This window comes from Lissotriton vulgaris, chromosome 5 (genome assembly GCF_964263255.1).
Source record: "Lissotriton vulgaris chromosome 5, aLisVul1.2, whole genome shotgun sequence".
Classification (NCBI taxonomy): domain Eukaryota; kingdom Metazoa; phylum Chordata; class Amphibia; order Caudata; family Salamandridae; genus Lissotriton; species Lissotriton vulgaris.
In genome coordinates, this window is record NC_141693.1 from 8,639,521 (window position 1) to 8,658,246 (window position 18,726).

Below are 18,726 nucleotides of genomic sequence, written 5' to 3' on the forward strand. Positions count from 1 at the left end.
GCTTTCCTTGTGCGCCTTACACATTTGCCCTCACCTTTGTCGTGACCCTGAAGCTCTTGTACTCTCAGAGCTCTGGTCCAGGTCATCCTCCAAACCTCTATTTGATCTTATTCTTCCAGTAGCGTACAAGCATCTCCTCACTGATAGAGCACACGAACTGTTGAGATGCTGCCCTTATCCAAAATCAGTTTGTACAATGCCAACCAATCACCTCCTCTTTGTTGTAATGTCTCATTTAGTATGAACATCTTATACCTCCCACCTGGAACCAAGAATAGTTTCAATGTAATGTAAGTGATTTCTGTATGTAATGCCAAGCTTGCTGAAACTATAATAAAAAATGTTTTTAAAAAAAAAAGTTAAAAAAAGAATAGTTTCAGTGATATGTTCTTTGACTATTGCACCAGTCAACTCACAACCTCTTGTGATCAGACGTTTCAACCTCCATGGGAGAAAGATGAGGATGCGCAGAGATCCCTCTTCAGGACCTTCCTTCAGAATTGTGCCTCATACAACTACAAAAACAGGTTTAGGCTTGGGCCAGACTTTTTTTATTTGATTAATCAGACCTCTTCTTCCTTCTTTTTAAAAACCTGTCCTAACTGCATCCTCCCCATGACACACCGGCAAAGCCAACAATCAGCACTCTTGCCTTAAGACTGTTCCGTCTCAATGCAATTTGTCCTTTTCTGTGCCCACAGTGTCTGTGCCACAAAGCTTGCAGTGTTGTGATTGCTCGCTCCCGAAGTGTGCGCTGCTGGTGCCATGTGGCACTAGAAGCCTGAGAAGGAAAAACTGGGCTCAGACAAAATAGGCACAGAAAGAGGCAGGGTGCACAGAGACAAGTGTTGAGTATTGAAAATGTGTTTGCAAACTTGCGCAGTACACAGAAGCGGTAGCAGAAAGGGTGCGCACTCACGGAATCGTGCCCTGCTGGTGCACCTATTGTGCCTGTTGTATGTTTGTGAGAAGGCAGATTTTGACCACTTACGCTGTAACTGCTATGTACTCAGTGCTTAATTTGAGCCAATGGTTTCTGGTGCAAAGTACCGGCACTTCATTGTCAACACCATCACTTATGACTGCTGCCACATGGGGGCATCCTTGTGTAACTTACAGATGTGCTGATCAACAGTGGTTTATTAACTCAATATACATTAAAAGAAAAAACTAATACCTGCTGCAGAAGCCATTTTTATAGCTCAGAGGCCTTGAATAGTCTGAATTGTCAGCAGTTGTGTTGATATTGTCACTGACACCGCTGGCAGTGGCAATGGGTGTTGCAAGATGCAGTGGCCTCCCGACAAGAGTCCTGGCACTTACTTTGTTACAAATTAAGTACTGTATAGAATACGCTGTTCTTACCATGGACAAATAGAGCTCTCACAATGGACGTCTATCCTGACCCGCGCCATATAGCGGTTTGACACTGTGCAGTGCTTTAAGTGAAAATATACATGTGCAGGTACTCAATATATACATTTCCTTTTGATCTTGAGAAATTCTGGTACTCTCCCTGTGAATATATTTCAGCCAGGCGTGCAACACCCGTAGGGCTCAAAGGGCTCCAGCCCCCGTGATGCGTGTCAGCTCAGGCTGAGACAACTTCCCGGACACACACACAGACAATTCTTGAGTTGCTGTGGGCTGGCTGGGCTGCGTCTTATCCCAGCCGAGTACTTCACAGGTCTTTAAAAGACCATTTACTTGCCTATTCCTTAACGTTGCAAATTTATTTTGCTGCCACAGTGTGAGAATACATTTTCTGAAAAGTAACTTTAGGCTTTGTTTTTTTGCAGTTTTATACAGCTTGTACTCCCCTCGAAGGTATTGAGGCACTTTGCATGAGCACCAGTTACAATATATACATTCATTTTTGAAGGCAATAAGAGATAAATCAATTGGCCCAGGATCACAAGATGTTGAGCTGGAGCTGAGACTTGAAACTTGTTCACCAACTCAAAGCCAGCAGCTTTGGCAGTTATGCCACATCCTTACCAATTTCAAGGCATAGCAATATATCACATAGCATGGCATATCAATAGCCTAAAAGTTTGTTGCAGGACCCACAGATCATTTACTTCCTCCACCCTCCATCCTTGATGGATGTCATAATACAAATTATATCTGAGACCCCTCTCGCTACCATGCATAACAATATGCTGAGTTTCTCAATATGTCTGGTCTGCATTCAGACAACTAACCCATCATTCTCAATGCTCACCGTGCACTCACTGCGATCACAATGTATTTCCAACGATCACTATGCACTCACACCATGCACTCATGCCAATCACCCTCCTCTTACCCTTCACACACAGGAGCACACCTCTCAGCCTGCGCTCACATGATACTCCACTCACCTGTCACTCTCACCCTGCAGTCTCACCACTCATCCTGCACTCACAGCAAACACACTGGACTTACACTGCTCACCATGCACTCACGCTGTTCACCCTGCACACATGTTGTTTACCCTGCACTCACATGATACTCCACTCACCTGTCACTCTTACTGCTCACCTCTGCACTTTCACCCGCACCCACACACAAATGATCACATCACTCACCCTGCATTAACATCACTCACCCTGCATCACACCTCTCACCCTATTTTCACATGGGCACATCACTCACCCTGCACTTATATAGGCACTTCGGTCACTCACACAGCTCACCCTTAACTCACATGGGCACACCACTTCCCCTCCATTGACAACATTCAAACAGGCTCAACACTCACCCTGAACTCACAACACTCACCCTGAACTCACACCACTCACCCTGCTTTCCCTTCTCACCATGCACTCATGATTTGTTTTTGTGCAGGAAGGGGCACCTTCCTGCACAAAAACAATTATTGATGGCATTTTCCTCTTTCTCTGGGTGCTGTAGAATGCAGCATGCTTTGAAAGAGGAAAAAACAAGGAGAAATAAAAGCATTTCTCCTTGTTGCGCCACTCCTACGCCTCGCCTCCCCTGGGGAAACGTAAGATTCTGACGCATTCCCAGGTTTACAAAACTTTATAAATCTGGGAATGTGTCAGGTTCCATGGATGTTGTGTGGGAACACCAAAGCAGCACCCATGGAACGCCCATTTCACGTAGAGTAACTTGTGAAAGGGGCACATATTTACAAGGACAGGAAAAGTCACACAGGGTGACTTTACGTCGACTTGTAAATAGGAGCAGGCACACTGCGTCCCCGGTGCGTCACAAAAAATGACGCACTGGTGGCACAATGACCTTGCAAATGAGGCCTTAGATACCCAGTCAGTCCCATCTGTAACTACGTGGCCGGTGCAAGAGGGAAGAGTGATGTTAAAGGAGGGAGATCAGGGCTGAGGCTTTGGGGGATGGTGAGGGACTGAGAAACAGTCTGAGGCTGTGGGGATGAACCAGGAACAAGTGTTTATTTGTTACAGGAGGAGAAAGCAGGCAAATGCTGCAGCAGGGGGAAGCAGGTTCAAGAGGCTAAGGATGAAGCAATTTGCGATTTGATCCGAAGGTGAGCGACACTGCCCTGATGCCCCGGTGCTACTTTGTAAAGTATGATAGCCCCGGGAACTGAAACAATGCTCATTTTCCCTACAGCATCAGCCGGAAGACCCGTAAACTTGTGAGGCTTCCATTTTTCCATTGCCGATGCCGGCTCCATTGAGCGCGAGGTGAGCCCAGTTTACCTTCTTTAACTTCGTCAAGCGCATAGACCTACCTTAAACCTTTCTTAACGGTGGTTACAAATGATGCATTTATATTGCAGGACCCACCGTGTATATACTTCGATGTCCTGCCCGTGAATTGACCCTAAGGTAACTCTTTCTATGGAATATAAGCCCCTGTACCTCCTGGGTCATTTAATGCAACACCTGTTTTTGAATAATTGGATGAACTCATATTTCCTACTACTGAATGAATCCATGGCTATCTCATTGAATGGCAATTTTCAATAATCCTCTGTGCTCTCAAATTGCCCAATCACGCCCGATGGGGCGTCCTGCTCTCAAATGTAGATGGGGATTTTCTCAAACCCCGCCTCACCTAAATCCTGTTTTTTAATCGTTCTTAGGATCCCTGCCCACCCCATCCCCCGTCCTGATGAAGACCCGCTCCGTAAGGGGAACTGTCCCTACTATCCCAAGGGTCGAAACGTAGACAATACCTACCACGATACCAGCTTCTGTCCAAAGCAGGATCAATTCAGCTATATCAGAAGACTGTCTTCATTTGTTTCTCTCTGACTTCCTTAAGCAGTTTACTGTGGCCCCTGGAGGGGGAGCCACTCAAAATAATTTGTGATTGTAATAGAATGAAATGCAATTCTATTCTGATTCTTGACCAATGAAGTTTTCCTGCACTAATCACAGATTTCCTTCACAACACCAGCACTTCCCCACTCCCCTTCCCCTGTTGCGCGCGTGGGCACAATTATGGTACAATAATCCAATGATTGTATTTGATTTAACACAGTTATAACCATTTGTTGGTTTTGGTATGTCGTGAATAAAAACAACCATACTATTGAGATTCATTTCTTGTATATTGATTAATTTAAAGTTGAACTTTGTATGATTCTAATTCTATTCCCAGTCTGGGACCCCTTTATTTCTAACGAGTAGTTACATTCAAAGCAGATAGAGCCTGCCGCTGCCACCGACAAGCTCGTCTCCACTCGGCCTGGGGCTTCCTCAGGGCGTAGTTATGTATTGAGATAGGACAGACCAGACCGAACGCTACTGGGACTTTAGCCCGCAACTTGAGAGATTGACGTAAAGCTTGGATGTATCAGGAGGACCTGTCAATCCTATCTCAATACAGAACTATGTCCTCAGGATGCCCCAGGCCAGATGGCCATGTATAGGGGGCGAAACTCGTGTTGGCTGTCTCTTTTGTACTCCATAAATTAAACGAGTCGGATTATATAACAAGCATTTGCAATGCAATAGGTCTCGCATTAGGAAAGTTTGAGCTATTGGTATTGTAAATGGCAAAGTAAATGGCAAAGTTTTTATTTATGTGTTGTTTTTGAAAATAGCGAAATTAATAGCTTTGTCATTTACAATGCCAATAGTTATAGTTTTCGCAAATGTGATACCTATAGCATTTGTAATGCAATATGTACTCCTCTGTAAATCTATTATATTATTTATCATAAAATGCAACTGGTTTCCCTTCTTTAGACCTCTGCCTAACATATATATCATATGGGGAAATGCAGAGCTAACCAGAACTGCCGGCGTACATACCACACATCTACATCTACCGTCTGTCCAGCCATAATGGAAGCTCTAAAGAAGCAATGCAGTTTCCTTAAAGGCGTTTTGGCGAGGAACGACTGTGCAGAAATAATGTTTCTGGATACCCTGCAGTACTCTGAAGTATTAGAACATTTCATGAGCTTCTCTCCAGTACTGCCTGTTGGACATTAGCTTAAGATGCTATAGGTTTGTGAAAAAAGTGCTTTGAAACTAATTGTATGGTTAGGAAGCTTCCTGGAAAGGGGATGCTTTATTTGAATTTTCTTGATCTGAATCGACCCTGCTTGCTACACCGTCTCTTTTGACTTTAATAAAAGTGTTTTCTAGAATTACTTTAACTACACTTACTGTCCAATGTTTGGTTGGCAAGGAAATGCTGGTAGTATACCATTTGTTACCCTTTAGGTGACTCCAGCAGGACGCATGTGATGAGGTTATTTGGTCAATTTTAGAGCCAAAAAAACTAAACTTGTAACCCCAGTGTCCCGATTTCACAAAATTGTGTGATTCTCGGCAAATCAACATTTCGCCTTTACCTCTATTCCCTTCTCTGCCAGATTGAAAGCATTGAGAAATGGACTACATAGTGCTTGATTTGTAAAATAATTCAGTGCCAGGTCCAAAGTGTGTTTTTTAGCGATTGGCGCTCTTGCTGCCAAATGCCAGCGTTGCCAAATACCAATTCTACCTAGTCTTGAGTTCACCTCATACCTCTTTTTCACCTCTCCTTACAGCTCCTTTCTGTTCATCTTAATGTTTCTCCTCCTTGTTCCTTTTCCGTTTTTGCTTCTTGATCAGAGTCCTTTTATTGGGGAACAATGCCCTGTCCCCTAAAATCAGTGCTTGTTCCTACCACTGCAAGCAGATGCACAAACGAATCACCGTCTCGAACCCTATTTGTGTCACCTTGTTAAAAAAAAAAATGGTTAAACTTTTCTATTTTTAGGGTGCATACAAGTGATGTTTTTTCTTTTCCACAAGAAACCACACACTACCCGGGGTGTGTATTTTAGACCTTCATGGGTGGCAAGTTGCGTTGGATATGTTTTTTCCTTTGGTGTATTTACCCAAAAAAGACTGCTCATTATTATGTTACATTATTTATTTTTGCACAGGTTAGTCTATCTTGGGGAATACTTTAACGGTTCGATTCCTGAAATCCTCAATTCCGTCTTTCCTACTTAAAATAACGCTGCGTCATTTCTTAGCGACATTGCTGTGGGAGGAGAATACGCAAACTTTTGTATACAGCACGAGTTGTAATTATTAGAGCGCAGTTGTACCGGTTCCTGAGGGTTCCAAAATGTGTTGCAAAAACGGGCACTGAGCGCTGTCTAATTTCATATACGGCATCCCAAGTAGGGGCAGTGATTTAGGAGTGAAAGGCAAGCATGTGATCTGAAAGTTTGGTATTCAGTATGTAATATGTGTGGTCTTGGGCAACCTTGCGCTCGAGAGGACAAGTTGTAAATTCTTAGCGCCCATTTCGACTCGAGTGTGGAGCACGGGACACAAAAAGGTTCCGCACGAAGGATTTGTATTCATTTAGAGAAGTTGGCGAAAGGTAAAAACATTATGTGGAACATGTAAAATAATGTTTACGTTTTCTCAAAAAGTAATATATTTCCTACTGTGCTCATTTCCAAACATATGTTATGCTCGTTCCGCTTGAGTTTAAATGTGTTATTTTATACATGCTATGCTATTGACGGGTGGGATTGCATGCGTTACAATAAGTCCAATTTCTTAACCAACGGATGTAGGCGAATGAAGTGCTTGTTTTCTGCTCCATTTAAAACAAGTTCATATTATAGGGTGCCGCCACGCTGCCCGCGGCGACCCGGAAGCTCTTGGCCGGCCGGCCAATCCGCTCGCGGCCGACCGGAAGTCCTGCCTTCCGAGGTCCGCGAGCTGCCGGCGCATGGAGCGCCCTGCCGGTCCGGGGTAGCCCGGGTCCCCAGGAGGGGGCCGGGGAGAAGGAGGAGTGTGGCGCCTGTTGCGGGGCTCCTCTGACCTGAGGGAGCCCCGATTTAGAAGAGGAGACGCGCTGTGAGGAGCGGAGCGCGAGAGGAGCCCCGCCGGAAGAGCGCAGTCGGTGAGTGGGGCCCAGGGCTGATGTGAAGTGCGTGCGTGCCTGTGTGTATGCCTGTGGGGGGGGGGGGTGCGCGCGAGGGAATGTGTGTGCGCATGCGTGACTGTGTGTGATTGAGAGAGAATGCGAGGCGGGGGAATAGTGTGCCGTGTGCCTGTATGTGTGCTGTGTGCCTGCGTGTGCATGCGCGCGCCTGTGTGTGTGTGTGTGTGTGTGTGTGTGTGTGTGTGTGTGCGTGCGTGCATGCAGAGGGGTGGGGGCTGCCTGTGTCTGTGTGAGAGCAAGGGCTTTGCACCGCGCATGCGCAGCTATCAGACGCACGCTCCCGAGGTAAAATCTGACAATGGGAAAGCGCGCGTCTGATTGCTGTCCACTTTCCTAAATACGGGCAGCATAAGTTGTCGAGCTGACAGCATTCATGCTTCGCATGAATGCAACATCAGCTCGACCTAAAAATTCACCAAGTGCAAACCGTGTACTGGAAATTGTTTCCCGCATAAACGACAATCCTTACTTATCCAGACATATCAGAATTCAAGCGATATTTTAACACTTTCGTGGTCGGCAAAACAAGTCTGACTGCTCCCAAGGAAAACTTTTAAACTGATCGCAAAATTACGAGTTTTTCAGCTAGTTTTTTTTATCAAAAACTACGCCAAAAAGGCTTAGTTTTACTGCTAGTTAAGAAAAATACATGCATTAAAACTTTTTAATGCCGGTATTTTACAAACTGGTTCTATCCACTTCCTTCACTTCAGCATTGCTCTTTCTTTCATGTGTCCATCCTGCCTCTTGAAGAAACTGGTGAGTCAGCCAATATCGATGAGAATCTCCCTAAAAGTGAAATGGTGCTAACATTAAAACGTACACAATTGAAAATCTCCGCCGTGTATAGTAGAGCTAGACAACAGTGCCACCATGCGGATTACGGAGTTTTTACAGGCTCATTTTACAGATTTGTCTTTAATAGTGAAAAATGCACAAAAATCTTTATTTTCATTGGTAATGAAAAGTCATCGCCGAGTAACAAATGTATTATTTGATTTAACCATTCGTGTGTTTTGTAAAATAATGTGTCTCCTTTCGCTGACTTCTGAAGGAAAAGAAACAGCCGGGAGTTGGAAAGGGGACATGGTGGAAGTCGCTTTGGTCAGGAACTGTTTCCAATGCTCAGTCACACATGCCGCTCCCTGCTCTGTGTAGAATGCGTGACTTCAGTTTTGAAAAACGCTTGTGGTCTGTGAGCTCAGAGTTGGTTCTGGCGGGGAGTGGCACATGCCACCCGAACAAGAGAATCCTTGGGGTGTGACTGGATATATTTTCTGGGATTAGAAATAGTTCACGCTTAACTTCTCCAGGCCTAAGGGTAAATCGACCCTTACCCACTGACTGGGACATAGTACTGGTTACTGGACCATAATTGGTCCAGTAATCAGGAAGGCCTTGTTTTATTATGCCAAAGAGTTCAGAGGGTCATAAGTACATAACCAAAAAAAAAAATCCCTGAGGATTGCCAGGCTCGAAAACACTAAGGCCCTCAATAGATGCTGGTCGGACGAGCGTCCGAAGGGCATTGTGTCGGAATGGAAACAGACCGACAAGCAGTCTGCGGTTCCATCCGACGAATTTGGATGCGGCCGGAAACATCCATTTACCTAATGCAGCTTGTGCAACGAGTGGAAAAGGGCCACTACACAACCCGCATTAGGAAAATGGAGTTAGCAAACATCCATGCACCTTGTAGAAGGCAACACATGGTGCCTGCCACAAAGTGCATGGATGTTTGTAGGTCTCTTAGTGGAGGCCACGGAGGCACGGCCCCCAAAGTTCATTTCCGTCTGTCTTAATATGGTGATCGGACCGCCATAGAAAGGCAGACCGAAAGTGACGGCGTAATCTCTACAGCGGGGCATGAGAAGGCACCGCCCTTATTGTAGGGATTACATTCTTTGAGCCCATCGGAAGAGCAGCGGTCGTTCCCTCCACATGCTGCCTCCAACCTCCGCATTATCGGAACGCAGGGGCAGAAGTCAGTCGGATTGCAACTGACAGGCCATCGCTTGCGATCCGACCTACATAGTAATCAGCCCCTATGTGCCTGGGATTTAAACTCCTAATAAACAAATCTGCCACTGAGCCAGGTAGAACCAATCTCCTACCCACTCCTTTCCTTGTTCCTGCCTCGCTGGAGACTCAAATGATGTGTGCATAAGTGTGTGCACTATTCCTGTGCACACAGTGGGGGGTCACTGTGGGCATAGGGGCAGGCGCGCAACGCCCATCAGGCTAAAAGGGCCTTACCTCCCCCCGTGTGTCTCAGCCTGGGCTGCTGTTCCTTTAGCTGATTCAACACCCTACGCCGGCCATCAATACAATGTTGAGTTACTCCAGGTGTCTGGGTATACATCAGGGTCGGATTGGGATCACAATTCGGCCCGGGCACTGACGAAAAAAGTGGCCCACATTCAAGAGGCGTGGCCCATATTTAAGGGGCGTGGCCCACATTCAAGGGGCGTGCCCTTTCAGGAAACACTATTTGCACAGACAAGGAATGAAAGTGGGAGGATACTGTTCTTGCACAGGACACAGGGCCAAGGTGACAATGGCCTACATGCTGAGCAACTAAAAAAAATAGCAAGGCCCCTTTTTGTCACAAAATTATTCCAGCCCTCCAGCACAGGAGCACCTGAAAAGCAGCAAAGCCCCCGCTATTACTAACCTACTTAGCCCTCCCCAGACCTTCAGCTCAGGAGCACATGAACAGAGGTAAGGCCCCTGCAATTAGTAAATTAATCAACCCTCCAGGCCTTGGGAAAATGTCGTGGCAGGGGAGCACAAAACACAGCTTTCTGGGTCATCCAAGGTAGCCAGGTAGCCAGGGGGGAGGCTGAGGTGAAGCTGGTGCATGGGAAGTGCCTTCCCAGTGTGTTCTGGCAGTTTGAGTATTCACCATTTACTGTAGTATTACACTTGTACCTGTGTATGGTACCCTTTTGTAACTTGCACACGTCACTTTTCTCTTGTAACACACTGTTTGCTACCTCTCACTTTTGTTTGCTTTAGATACTTGCACAAGTGCCACCATTGCCTACGTAACGTTTGTTCTTGTGCTGGAGTGTCTGCCATTAATTGCAGTATTATACCTCTACTTGTATTTTGTACGCTTTTGTAACCTGCACACATATCACTTTTTCCTCCTGTAATGTATTGTTTGCTCCTCTTGTATTTTGGTTGCTCACTTTTGTCACTTTTGATTCATGTAACTTAACGTTTGCTTTTGTAATTTGTCCACTTATAATTTTCTCCTCATGTATTATTGCTGTTCCTAGTGTGAAGCGCTCTGACACCTTCGGGTAAAGTCTGCGCTATATAAAATCGCATAAATAAATAAATAAATAAAAAAAATTCCGAACATCACCAGGCCCCCACAGCAAGACTCATTCTTCCTCGCCCACTATGCCCTGAATGTGAAGGGCTGTGGGCGAGGTGTTACGACTAACACCGTTTCTGGGCTGCATGGGCGCCAGGGGGCCGAGGTGCAAATGGCTCAAAGGCCTGAAAAACACCTGGCCACCAGGGAGGCCGATTATTCCAAACAATCACCTCTCCCCAGCCCAGCCTCAGCTTGATTGCTTGGCAGGGTAGGGGTGAAGGAGAGGCCACAGCTGACAATCGCTGTCTGGCCGCACTGCGAGGCTGCTTTCATTTTCTCTGTCTCCGTGCACTCTGTGGGCCATTTTTTTTTCTCCCCTTTCCTAGTCCACTCTCTGTGGACTGGGACAGGGGAGAAAAAAACGGCCCACAGAGTGCACTGAGACACCGGCCCTTCGGCCCATGCCCGAATGCCCGCCTTGCCAATCCGCCCCTGGTATACATCCTGCATCCAGACAACTCACTCCTCATTCTCACCACTCACTCTGCACTCACAGAGATCACACTGCATTCACACTGATCACCATGCGCTCACGCCATTCACCCTTCTCCTACCCTGTACTCACACAACTACACACATGACACTCCACACACTTGCCACTTTCACAACTCACCTCACACTCTCAGCGATCATACTGCATTTTACGGTTACCCTGCACTCACACCGTTTATCCTCCTCTTACCCTGCGCTCACACAAGCACACCACTGACCCTGCACTCACAGCGACCACACTGCACTCAAGCCCCTTGCGATGAACTCACGCTGTTTTCCCTCCACTTACCTTGTGGTCACATGAGCACGCCGCTCACCCTGCACTCCAAGTGATCACACTGCACTCACATTGCATCGTACACTTACGCTTTCACCCTGCACTTACACGGGCGCACTACTCACCCTGAACTCATGTGACACTTCACTCACCTATCACTGTCATAGCTCACTCTGCAGTCTCACTCAAACAAGCACAACACTCACTATGCATTCATTCCTCCCACTCTGCACGTTCACCTGCACCCAAACTCATGTCACATCATTCACCCTGCAGTCACTCCTTTCACCAGGTCACATTGCTCACTGTGCACTCACATAGATACTCCTGTCACTCTCACAGCTCACCCTTCACTCACATGGGCACACCAGTCACACCACACAAACAAGCACAGCACTCTCCTCCACTTCCTCCTCTCATCCTGCACTCACACAGATAAACCTCTCAGCCTCCATACATACAAACACTCTGTTCATCCTCCCTAGCCACAGAAACCCAAAATTGCAAAGTATCACTGGGTGAAATCCATGGTTGCTGAAGAAGTCAAGCGTTTCATAAGGTCAGTTGAATGCTGTGATATTACATGTTAGAACGTGGATTACTTCATTTCCAATACTGAAACTGCTGGATCCACAAATGAAACAAAATATAAGCCCCGTACGGCTATTTTAATTAAGTGTACTTTTTATTCACATCATACTTGTAACAAACATTGACAAGGCAATATATTTTTATTTTTAGATACGGTGTAAAGAATATGTTTTCATTAAGTTTTAGTAAAAGGCAAAGTAGGTATAGCAGAAACAGCAGGGCAAGCGTTTCTAACAATAAAAGCAGATTGACTAATGGAAGTGTGAGTGGCAGTGTGCCTGTGTGTGAGTGTGACAGAGTGCAAAGGTATGAAAGAGTTTAAGAAATAGAGTTAGAATGTGTGTGTGTGTGTGAGTGAATGTGTGTGTGTTATGCATGCAAGTGTGCTACTGGTCTGGCATACTGAAGGTTATTCTTGCCTTATGGACAAGGACACTAACAGCATATGTATGGGAGGTGTTACCTATGGCAAACTGTAGACCCTGACATGATTCTATGAAGACACTGTCATTGGCTGTGGGGACTCAAACTAACTGAGAAAGCTGCTAACCCAGTCATACCCAACAGCAGGGATACAGAACGCACGCCACCATACTTGCCTGAAGGCACTGACATGATGCACGTAATTCTTAGCATATGGGGCGGATCTATAGCAAAATGCTGGAACTGGTATTTGAGGTATCTCTTATCATAAAATTTCCTGTACTAATTATATAAGAGGTGTCAATGGCAAAATGCTGGCCTTGTATACAGGATGGGATTTTTAGAGGTACCCATGACTGTGGCTGAAGTATCCATGGTACATTTCTGGCACTGTCATATTGAATGTACTCCTTGGCATAAGGGGCTCACCCATGAAACAAGCATTTTCAATGCAATAGGTCGTGCATTTGCGAGAGTTAGAGCTATTTGCGTTGTAAATGAAAATGTCTTGTATATGTTTGGTATATGTTTTAGTTTGGAGTGGAGTGAATGTATGTAGTGTGGAGTGGAATTATGTGGGTTGAATTGGAATTGTTAGTTGTGAAATTGTGCTGGGTGGAATTGTGTGGTGTGAAGTGGATTACTGTTCTTTGTTTGGTATTAAAATGGATGTGAATGGATCACAACAATCCAAGCAGGGCACGGCTGACACTATTCATTTAATGCTAGTAAGGAAAGGCAGTTGGGGAAGAAGGAAGTGGGTATGACAAAAACGATTAGATTTTGAGCAGCAATAGATGTATGTACATTACCAGCTATATTGTAGCAGAATTAGGGTGATCTGCTGACCTTCAAATGTGCGTTGTCAGTAAAGTCACCATGCCGGTGAAACGGCGGTGTAAATGTTTGTAAAAGCCCAGCTTTTAGAAATGTTTTACTTTGGAAGCTTTTATTGTGGCCGTCATTGGCCGGGCATGAAGGAGCTTGCAGTCGTGTTTCCGGTGATCTTTCCTTGATTACTTCAGTTCTAGTTTCCATTGCTCTTGCTCGCCTTATTCATAAGTTACTTTGTGCATAAAACGATTTGGAGCAGCAACGAGCCGTTATTTCAATTGTGTCAAATCAGGCTTTTCTTTCATTCATTGCTCTCTGAGCCGGAGATCAGCCACATAAATGAAAGGCTCGGTGTGCCCACATTAAAGTAGAATCTCAATGTATTAATGACTCGAGCAAAATACAAGGGTCATTTCACAGGGGAATGAATGAAGGAACGGGGAGGGGAGAGAGGCTAGGACCCGTTTCTTGAAGTCACGGTTTTTAGCAAATGAGGAGGAGTGAGACAGAGACAGGAAGAGAGGGAAGAAGAGGACGAAGGGGGGGGGGGGGGTGCAACGGCCATCGACAGAGCAGGAGCGCTTCACTGGCTACCTCTGTAAATTAAAAAGTAATCACAGATACAAGGACAGTAAATACAAGCAGCAACGAGCGCGATGGAAAGCAAGAAAATAAAGAGTTCTTCCACGCAACAGCTGAAGAAGGGAAGCGCAAGGAAACTGTACTCTACCGGTGCGCCACACCCTTGAATGGAAGTGACTTATCAGCAAAACGAACGAGTTAGGAGGCAGCAAAGAAGAGCGACAGCGGAGCGAACCTATGGTAAGTCGCATGTGGGAAAACACCCTTTAATTGATTGCAACAGGTCTTGCTGACAGCGATGTAGGCAAGACCTAAAAATGATGGCCTTGGTATAGTGGAAGTAATTTCTGACTTAAGACATTTAAAAAAAAAAAAACAAGATCTACTCCTAGGAGAAAAGCCAGACTTCCCTGGTGCACCATGAATGTACTGGAATATTTCATGAATTCCCATAAGGGTCCGCAGTATTTTAGTAAATTTGAACCCAAAAGTTTCAAAAAATTCTCAGAGGCGAAGCCTACTCTCCCTCAAATTATCTACAAGAAATCTGTTAAATTGTTTTGCTTGCTGGAATTTGGAGGAAGTATCGCACCCCACCACTTAAATAGATCTTTTTCCTCTTATAATGTTTATGAGGTTAGCTCCGGAAATGCTTGCCCTGCCCCATTGCTGGGAGCAGGACTGGCTTTAGGGGTGTGCGACTGGTGCAGCTGAATCTGGCTTTGAAGAAGGGCGCTGTGTTTAAAAATTATTTTTGGTTTCAAAGCACCTGTACTTCTTTGTACATCGGTTAGTTTTCAGGCAACAATAAAAATGGCAAGATAACTCTGGTGATTGATGTTCGACTAGTGAAAGTTCAGAATGTTGTTTAGTGACAGTTTTGGCTCATCCTAAAGTAGCTTGGAGGGTTAATGTGCCTGCTGCAATGAACGTGTACCATGCAGGTTCCAGAACCGAGTGCAAGTGAACTATGAGTAGCGCTATAAAAAATGAAATGTGTCAGAGAGAGGCTACAAAGAGGTGAGGGGGAACTGTTGTAGAGTGGTAGTGAGGGAAATCATGGAAAAGGGGGTTATGGGGGAGGAGAGCGCCACAAAAGACTGTCTCTTCGGGCTCCACCAGCGCTCGAGCCGGTCCTGGCTGGGAGTCTTAGCCCCCTGAAGCTCGGGTCTAGTTGCGCCCCTGGTATGGGGGTACCGCCTTCCTTCCTCGTTGGTTATTCTAGGTGACGTGACAGGGCTTGCAGTACCCCAGATCTATAGTCCCTCTGAGGGAGTTCTAGATGACTCACCTGGTGACGCTCTAGAGAGGGGGGCGCAGGACCCCAGGAGGGCCAGCATCGCCATCAGTGCCTCTCTGGGCAGGCTGGGGCCCCCCATAGCTGTGCGGCTTCTGTTGGAGAAGTGAAGAGTGAGGGGGAGCTCCGGGCTGGGGCAGCACTCAGTGAGCCGAACTCACTGAGATCTGAGCTAGGCGCTGGGCACCTCAGCCTCCCCGCCTGGCCTCAGCCAATCAGGGCTCAGGACGGGCTGCATCACCAGTCACTGAGCAGGGCGCAGCAGCGACGGCTCAGCAGCAGACACACAGAGGGGGCAGGACAGGCGCATGAGGGGGCACTAACGCGGCTCCTCACTTTTACAGCGGCGACAGGTGGGCGGACAGATACAGCGCCTCGAGGTGTGGATGAAAGCACTAACTGACTAACGCTAATGATGGGTTGTATGATGTATCCATAAATAGATATATCTGCCATTCTACAGGCACGAGATATTCTTTCAGAGTTCCAAAAGAAATCAAACACTTTAAAAACCTAACTTGTTAAGAAGTTGCGGATCCTGTCACAGGAATGACGTCAGATACAGCTGTCGAACAGCTCGCGGCGTGAACGACACGTCATCCACAAGCCTTTCTAGAACATATATATTTGTCATCAGTGAGCACTGTACCCCTCTGGGACGGGCCCCGCCTCTCCGTGGCCACAGCCCCCTCCCCAGGTGATCACAAGTCTTGATCCTTGGTAGCCGGACCTAGCCTGAAGCTGGTCAGTCGCCACCTGCCACAGTACTGAGCCCCGCGACCGATCCCTACCCGGCAACCCCGCTGTCACCGGCTCCGAGGGCTGCCATAGGTGCCCGGTCCCTCAGTGAACATCCCCGCCCAGGGCTCGCCCCCGCCCCTACAGCCTGTACCGAGCCTGCCCCCGAGTGAGCGCCCCAGAACCAGCACAGCTCCAGGGAGGGAGGGAGAGAGCGCCAGAGAGGCAGCGAGAGGTCACTGGGAGTTAAAGGGAGATAATAAGAGAGAGATCAGGGACAGCTCCAGAGAGGCAGTGAGAGAGAGATCAGGGACAGGTGCAGGGAGGCAGCGAGAGAGAGATCAGGGACAGCTCCAGAGAGGCAGCGAGAGAGAGATCAGGGACAGGTGCAGGGAGGTAGTGACAACTGCAAAGAAGTAGGGAGAGAGAGAACACTGAGCGCTCCAGAGAAGTAGTGAGAGTGAACAATCAGTGAGAGTTGCAAAGAGTTCGTGAGAGCTCCACAGAGGTACCGAGAGAGAGAGAGAAATCAGTGAGCGCTGCAGGGAAGTGGTGAAAGCTGCAGGGACATAGTGAACGTGAGATCAGTGACAGCCGGAGGGGGGAGCACATCAGATCTGAGTGAGATCAGTGACAGCCGGAGGGGGGAGCACATCAGATCTGAGTGAGATCAGTGACAGCCGGAGGGGGGAGCACATCAGATCTGAGTGAGATCAGTTACAGCTGCAGAGGGAGACCCCGTGCGGAGGAGACCATGGCAGACCTCAGAGCCTTACCCTGGACTCTCACTGCGCTGTCCCTGCTGTCACTGCGAGGCGCGGGGGCCGTCGAAGGTGAGTGCCGGGGGTGCTGTTTACACACTCACCCCTTAGCTACTGAATTACATTGTATCGTGCTCGCATATATATAGCGCTTCACTCTGTGGGGCACTAACGCGCATAGTTTGACAGGCATCATGCGTGGTCTTTGCGATGCGATGGGTAAGATGGTGTGAAAGAAAGACACCCGTGTTTATAGTTTGTGCTTCCCTGGCAGCCCGAATTAGTTCTGTAGTTTCCTGATAGTGCCATTACCGGCAACTTCTCCCGCCCGCAGTCCGAGCATGCAAGAATGAATAAATACACAAGACAACTTTGTTATGGGCAAATATTGCTACAGGTTTATTCCATACAAGAGTTTGCAATATGTGGGTTATCTTACGGGCTATCCAAGGGCTGGCAGCTGTGCCAACCTATGCTGCCCCGTCCACCTGATGAGCCAGCACGCACTGTGGGAGGACACCCAGGCTGTGCTACACCTTTGGTGATCCTCTTCCGGATCACGTGACACGTTGGTCTCTTCTACTCATGCCCTTTTCAGGGCAGAGCGTAGCAAGTCTGAAATGGCGTAGAGCATGTGCTACATTTACTGGCAGGGTCACGTATCCTGTGACGCCTGTGCTGGATGGGTGTGGTGTGGGTGTAAACTAGAAATCATTTGGGGGGTAGAATGGACCACTTGTAACTACGTAGCCAGGGTTCTTAATACTCAGTACCTTTCATAAAAACCCAGCGGTATATCTTGATTCTCCGCTATTACGTAGCATTAATGCATCATCATAGGGTTTTGTTTTCTGGTATGCTAACCTCAACCTGGAGGTAACCACTGGATTCGCAGTAGTGTCCAGAGAAAGTTTTTGAATTAAGAGCTTAGAGTGAAGTGAATTAAAATTCTTTAAATCATCCTCATTGAGGTACACTTATTTATTAGAAAAAAGAGGGTGAATCAAGAAAATAAAAAGATTGGTGTGCATCCATGGATCATGTTACTGAATCCTCTGCACAGCATATGGATTAAAAACTGAGGTTGACATGTTTCAGCCCCGCTATGCCCTGCCGGGTCTATGGGGCTTTCTTCAGGACCAATGAGAAATGTTTCTACTTACACTATTTGTGCAGCAATTAGAAGTGGTTCTATTATGCCACTCTGATTAGAAAATGGCCGGTAGTACCTGTAATCAAATAACAGAAAACAAAAAACAAATAACAAAAAGACATAGTAGGATTTCTACTTATGTGTAACCCTATTCATCAACTATAACTGTATTGTGTTAAGCTTTTGTTTATAGAGTTTGTTATTTACGCTCCTATAACTATCATTTGTTTATTACAATCAGACTGTGGGTGTAAACTAGCCGTGAGAGAGTGGCTGTGGCGTGCTGACAACTAGACCGGAAAGGCCGGAAATGGGGGATGGGGTCCCCGCGGCCAGAGTAATTAAAGTGAATGGTAAAAAGTTTGGAGTCACGACACTAATGTGGCTTTCAGAGCGGCCCGTAAGTGTGAACATGAAGGGTGCGCGACTCTCAGTGCTGCCCCCTACTGTGAACACGAAGGGTGCGTGGCTCTCAGCGCGGCCCCTAGTGTGAACTCGAAGTACTTCACAGGTCTTTAAAGCACCATTTACCTGTTAATGAGGCTTTGTTGTGTTTTCACCCCTTCTTAGAGCCCCTGCATCTCTACTCTGCCTATGACTGGAAGAATTAGCCCCCCCCCCAACATTTTTATCAGCCTCCCTTGAAATTTGGCTCCAGTTGTGCATCTGACTGGCGTACGCCGGCTCTGCCCACTCCTCTTACGCTTCTATCCGCCGTATGTCAATGATCCAGCTGTGGGGCTGGGTATATCTTATAGAGAGCATTCTGGACCTTTTATTACCAGTGCTCCATGG

At 46.8% G+C, this 18,726-nt stretch overlaps 2 protein-coding genes across 4 annotated transcripts in view; one reads left to right on the top strand and one right to left on the bottom strand.

The window, feature by feature from the left end:
- LOC147709973 (SLA class II histocompatibility antigen, DQ haplotype C beta chain-like) overlaps positions 1-15,485 on the bottom strand; it is a 266,658-nt gene extending 251,173 nt beyond the window's left edge. Inside the window, exon 1 of the mRNA XM_086920654.1 lies at positions 15,274-15,485. Coding sequence (XP_086776780.1) covers positions 15,274-15,361 — 88 coding nt within the window. The 5' untranslated portion in view covers positions 15,362-15,485. The remainder of the gene's footprint in view (positions 1-15,273) is intronic.
- A 641-nt stretch (positions 15,486-16,126) lies between these two features.
- Positions 16,127-18,726, top strand: part of LOC147709974 (mamu class II histocompatibility antigen, DR alpha chain-like) — a 180,220-nt gene continuing 177,620 nt past the window's right edge. The window contains exons 1-3 of one of the 3 annotated variants that reach the window (XM_086920658.1): positions 16,127-16,233; positions 16,334-16,604; positions 16,692-16,850. In XM_086920658.1, coding sequence (XP_086776784.1) covers position 16,604; positions 16,692-16,850 — 160 coding nt within the window. In that variant the 5' untranslated portion in view covers positions 16,127-16,233; positions 16,334-16,603. Of the gene's footprint in view, positions 16,851-18,726 lie in introns of all 3 variants that reach the window. The other 2 variants (XM_086920655.1, XM_086920656.1) reach the window with 2 other exon arrangements.